Source organism: Plasmodium gaboni, chromosome 5, assembly GCF_001602025.1.
Source record: "Plasmodium gaboni strain SY75 chromosome 5, whole genome shotgun sequence".
Taxonomy (NCBI): Eukaryota; Apicomplexa; class Aconoidasida; order Haemosporida; family Plasmodiidae; genus Plasmodium; species Plasmodium gaboni.
Window position 1 is genome coordinate 1,119,719 of NC_031485.1, and position 6,355 is coordinate 1,126,073.

The 6,355-nt window shown below is 19.0% G+C and overlaps 2 protein-coding genes across 2 annotated transcripts; one reads left to right on the top strand and one right to left on the bottom strand.

Annotated features, from left to right (window-relative positions):
• Positions 1 to 10: 10 nt before the first annotated feature.
• On the bottom strand, positions 11 to 1,450 carry PGSY75_0530600 (putative XAP-5 DNA binding protein; the record flags this gene model as incomplete). Its single annotated transcript, XM_018784585.1, has 2 exons — positions 11 to 148; positions 317 to 1,450. 2 exons carry the CDS (start codon positions 1,448 to 1,450, stop codon positions 11 to 13), a joined length of 1,272 nt encoding a protein of 423 aa, XP_018643240.1.
• Positions 1,451 to 2,153: 703 nt separating this feature from the next.
• Positions 2,154 to 5,367, top strand: PGSY75_0530700 (hypothetical protein; the record flags this gene model as incomplete). Its single annotated transcript, XM_018784586.1, has 2 exons — positions 2,154 to 2,906; positions 3,067 to 5,367. The coding sequence occupies 2 exons, from the start codon at positions 2,154 to 2,156 to the stop codon at positions 5,365 to 5,367; spliced, it is 3,054 nt and encodes a 1,017-aa protein (XP_018643241.1).
• Positions 5,368 to 6,355: the final 988 nt, after the last annotated feature.

The following is a 6,355-nucleotide window of genomic DNA, read 5'->3' on the forward strand; positions in this document are numbered from 1 at the left end:
AATACGATAATTATATAAAATTATTAAACAAATCTGTATAACTGGTTGTGTATGTTTTCATGGGTTTATAAATTTCCCATTTAGATGCTGGGAAAATGTGCTTGTTTTTTTCATACCACTTTTTTTCTACTAATTTACCAGCGTGCGTCTAAAAAAAAAAAAAAAGGAAAATAATAAATTAATATATATATATATATATATATATATATATATATGCATATGTTTACATAATAATATATCGAAACAAGAAATTTAAATATTTACACTTTATTATTTTATCAATTTATTATATATATATTTATTTATTTTTGCTTACATCCGTTTTTTCCTTCCTTATGTCCGTAATTCCAGACAAATTTTCGACCGCGTCAAATGAAAATAAAGGTCCTGTTTTTCCTTGAGCTTTATTTTTTATAAGTTCATAAAATGTGATATAATTTGGAAGAATAACATCTTCTTTAACAAACATTAAAGTTTCACATGATGCAGATCTTAATTGTATGAATTCATGTTTTAAGTTATCAACGCATTTATTTATAAATTGTCCTATAGTATTTTTTTGTTTAACTGATATTTTTCTTCTATGTCCACTACCATCATAATATGAATAAGTAATATCTATGACTTTTTCTTTTTGTTCATTTTCTAATTTATAATATAATTCTCTTAATTCTTTTTTCTTTAATTCTATTTTTTTATCTCTTTCTTTATCTTTTAAGAAAGATGTATTTACCGTAGGGTCTTTCATAATTTTATTAGTAAAAGCATTTTTTTTATCCAATTTATTTTTATTACTATTGGAAGATAATTCATTTTTATTTTCATTGGATTTATTATTGTTTAGATCATTTTGTTGATCTGGCATATCATTATCGCTTTTATTGGTTTCTTTGATATATTTATATTGATTATTTTGTTTATTACTATCACTATTAAATTTAATATTATCCTTATCATTTTTATTATCATCACTTTCATTTTTATTATCATCATTTGCATTTTTATTATCATCACTTTCATTTTTATTATCATCACTTTCATTTTTATTATCATCACTGTCATTTTTATTGTCCATATCACTATCATCATCTTCTGACAAAAAAGACAATTTAAGGCTTTTTGGTTTGGTCTCTTTATCATCTTGTTTCCTTTCTTTTAAATCATTATCTTTTTTATTACTATATATTTCATCTTTGATTTTTTTATATTCATGTACAGTTCTGAGACCTATTGTTTCGCTAATTAATTTATCATCTTCATTTTTATTTTTTACGAACATTTGATTTAATTTTGGAGCCATCATAGATTTTTTTTTTATATTTTCTTTTTTTTCTAAAAATTCTTTTTCCTTTCTTTTTCTTTCTAAAACATATTTTTGAACTTTCCCATTTTCACTATTTATGATACTATCGATTAAATCAGCTGTATTATCAGGTTTTCGAAAATTCATTTTGTTGATTTATTTTTCTAGGGTTTAATAATATATAATACTAAGGAGATATATATGAATTTATTTTACCTTTTTGAAATATATATATATATATATATATATATATATATATATATATATATATATATTATATAAATAAAAATATGTTATTTTATTAACTCATTATTTGTTTATTATTACAATATATAGCTTGTTCGTAAAAATATTTTAAAAAAGAATAAAGATTTTAATTTTATTTATTATTTTATTTATTTTTTTTTCGTTACGTATATGGTTTAAAGTAAATATTAATAAATAATATGCCTATATAATTGTATATATATATATATATATATATATATAGTAATATATAGGTAATTTTTTTTATATACTATTTTCTATTTTCTATATAGGAAAAAATTATTTTAAGAAAACTTGTATTATATATATATATATATATATATATATATTATTATTTTACATAATGTATATATGTCAACAATTTCAATATGTATAATTTGGTGTATTTATTCATTAATATAAAAAATATATATAATATATATATATTTTATAAGTATCTACTATTTTTAAAGGAAAAACATTTTTAATGTAAAAACAAATTGTAAGAGAATATCTATTTAAATATTTATTGTTGTAGCTTGATTCTGAAAAAAAAAAAAAAAAAAAAAATTTAATATAAAAACTAAAGTAATAAAAAAAAAAAATGCCCAGGAATAATGAAGATATAGATTGTGAATTAAATTTAATAGAGAAAAAAATTAATATATACCATGTAGATTATGTTACTTTTGAAGAATGCCTAAGAACTAATAGTTCTAAAGGGTTCGATTATAATTTTGATAATTTTGTTCATTTAGTATGTAAAATAAAAAATGTTAGGAAACATGGGAAGGCATTATTTTTTTGTGACACTATTTCACAAGACCTGAATAAAGAAAAAGAGAATAAATTTTTTTATGGAAATCAAATTTTAAAAAGTGATGATAATATATATTTACTTAGAAATATATTTGATGAAAATATAGCAAATGTAGAACATAACATTCAATTGGTAATTAGTAAAAACTTTTATATTAATGAGGATATATTTAAATTATATGAAGAATATTTATTAAAAAATGAAAAGTCAAAAGTGTATGATAAGAATAATCCATATGATAATAAAATGTATTTTAATATTAGTAAGGAAACTATTTCTTATTCTATTAACATGTATAAAAGATTTCATAATTATTTAAATCAAGATGAAAATCATCTATTACAAGAAGAAGAAAAGAAAAAGAAAATATGTCTAGATAGTGAGCAGATACCTATGATATTAATTAATGAATATGTGCAATATGAAATTTTGAATAAAATAATTAAACCTGATTCGTTGGTTTATATTATTGGATTGCCAGTATTGACTAATACGAATGAAAAATCGTTAATAGTTTTTTCTTCTTATTTGTTAAGGGTAAAAATTGAAATATGAAATATGAAATATTTATATATATATATATATATATATATATTTATATTTATATTTATATATTGTGCATCCTTTTATTTATTTGCTTTTATCGCTTCTTTTTCGATTGACTCATTTAATAATTATCCTTTATTTTTCTTTTCAGGTAAATTATGAATACTTTAATATCAATGAAGTGTTCAAATTGTTTGAGCAAAAATATTTTTCGATGGGAACCTTATGTAGAAGTTTACGCGTAAATGAACATTATATTCATCGTATTTATAACAACGAAATTGAGAAGAAAAAAAGATTTTTATTAAATATTGTTTATAGGAATAAAGATTATGAAAGTATATCAAACCAGAAAATGAATAATTTTGAAATATTCATCATAAAAATTATTGATATAATACCCAAATGTTTTAAAATATATGCTAGTGATTTTACGCTACATAGGAAGAAAGAAGAAAAGAATGTACTTTTTAATAATTTAAATATGAAATGTATATTTAATCAAGATTTGTGCATAGAAAATTATGCAAACCATGACGTTATTGAATGGAAAGAAGAAGAGGAAGACGATAATGAAAGGGATTATAAAAGTGATGATAAAAGTAATGATAAAAGTGATGTTGTAGTGAAAAACATAAATAATACAGAACAAAATAAAGGAGGAAAAAATATGAAGAAGAAGCAGAATAAGAAAAAAAAGAAAAAAAAAGATATGTTGTCTTATATGAATAATAAGAAGGTTCCACAGATAAATTGGATGCTGAATCATATACACAATATGTTTAATGAAATAAAGAATATAGATACAAATGATGATAAAGAAAAATATAAATTTAACTGTGAATATATTATATCATCTATTAATATTCTGATAAACAAATATATTGAGTGTAATACTACACTTTATGAGAATTATCTGGAATTTTTGGATTTGTTTATAGAACAAAATGCAGGTTATGTTAGTAAGGTAAATAGAGAAAAGGTTAAAATTTATATTGAGAAGTATAAGAAGAAGAGAACAAATTCTTTTGAGAATTCTTACTGGAAAGATGTTGAATTTTATAATATCAATGATTTATATTTCAATGATTCTAAGTATGTAGAGTTGGAAGAAAATAAGAATGTAATATATATAAATGGTAAGGAAAAGAATGAAGATACCAATAGTACTAATTATTATGATAAGTATAATAATAATAATTTAGATGAGAAAAAAGATGATTATATTTCTTATAATAATATTATTGAAGATACCTTTAATAATAATGATAATATATCATCAAAGGATATAATATATAATGACCACAATATATTGAACCATATAAACAATACAACAGCACCAAAAAAAAAGATTACTACTACAATTAATAATAATAGTAATGATAATTGTAATAGTAACAATATGAATAGTTCTAATGTAACATATGATTATTGTATTTTAGACGTTGGAGGAGGCAAAGGTGATTTAGGTATATACATTTCTTTAGCTTTTCCAAATGTATTAGTAATAATATTAGATATTAATATAAATTCCTTATTTAGTTGTTTTGTGAAATTATATTGTAATAAAATTAAAAACGTATTAATAATAAATGAATCCATATTAAATTTCGATTTTAAAAAATATAAAATTAATATGGTAGTAGGATTGCACTGTTGTGGAGGCTTAACTGATTATACGATAAAAAAGTGTATGGATGAAAGAATACCTTTTTTAATATGTTCATGTTGCTATACAAAATATAAAGACTTAAGAAAACATATATTTGATTTTAAAAATGATATAATAATAAATGAAATGAATAATTATATATATAATAAGGATAATTATCATTATATGAATTATATTAGTAGTAGTATTTGTACGGAAAGTAATATATGTAATATGAATAAGTCTAATGACAAAACATGTCAAAATGAAAATCTTAATAATATGGTTAATTTAAAAAAGATTGATTGTTTATATGAACAAGAATATGATGGTAATGATAATTTAATACAAAATGGACATGCTATAAAAAATTATGATAATAATAAATCACATGAAAATGATAAAAATGATATAATATCTATTTATTGTGATAAAGATGAATATAATATTAATAGTGAACATATAAAAAATAATTGTGGAGTTATAAGTAATGAAACCAAAAAATATGATAAATATGAAAAAAAAATTTTAAGAAGAACTATACCGAATATATATTCCTTTATGAATTTATTATCTAAATTGTGTGAGAGTGAAAATGTAGCTATATCCTATAAATGTATGCACTTTTATAATAATTTAAGATTCAAAATTTTACAAGCATTGTTTAATAAATCAAAAAAAGGTGATGAAAATGATAAAACTGTTAATGTATTTGCAAAAGAGGGTATAAACTTATCTTTGCATTCATTTCCAGTTTCATATTCTCCAAAAAATATTGTACTTAAAGGATATTTTATGTGAAAAGAAAAAATACAAAAAAAAAGAAAAAATATATATATATATAATATATGTATATATATAAAGTAATGAATCAAATATTATTGGGTTGACAAAAGAAGTATGCGGAAGAAAATTGTTTTATTATTAATCAAATGTAAAATTCCTTTTTTGAAGTTCCTTTTTAACATTATGTAATTCCTGAAAAAAAAAAAATATATATATATGTATATATTTTAAGAATCATTTTAAGAAATTATATGTATATATTAAATTATTTATATGTAGGAACAATTCGTATTTTTTTTTTTTTTGTCTTACTTTTAATAATTGTTCGTGACCATTTGGAATGTTATTAAAGTTGTATAAACTTATTGATATTGATATGACTGCATAGAGACCTAAGGCACTTACAAGATATAAGGGTATCTATAAAATAAGATATAAATAAAAGTACAATTTATTATCTATTGAATATATATATATATATATATATATATATATATATATTTTAATTCATATATATTATTGTAATTATTTATTTTATTTTATTTTTTCATAAGTATCCATTTCATTAAAGCATTTGATTTTTTATACTTGTCAAATTTATATATCCATAAAATTGTTGATAGGATAAAAATTAAGACGATAACCTTTCCTCTGGTTATCATATTGTAATGTCGTTATTAATGTTGTTTAATTAATTTATATATAATATGTGTTATATATATATATGTATATATTTATTTATTTTTCTCTTAATTTTTAATCATATAGTAACTACAAAAAAAAAAAAAAAAAAAAAAAAAAAAAATAAAAAATTTAAAATTAAAAAAAAAATTTTTTTAATTTTATAAAAAAAAAATTTTAAATATATTTTATTTTTTATAAAATTAAATAAAAATTATGGTTTTTTTAAAAAATTTTATTAATTAATTATTTAATTTTTTTTTTTTTTTTTTTTTTTTTTAATATTTTTTATTTTTTTCTTAAATTTATTATATTTAAATTA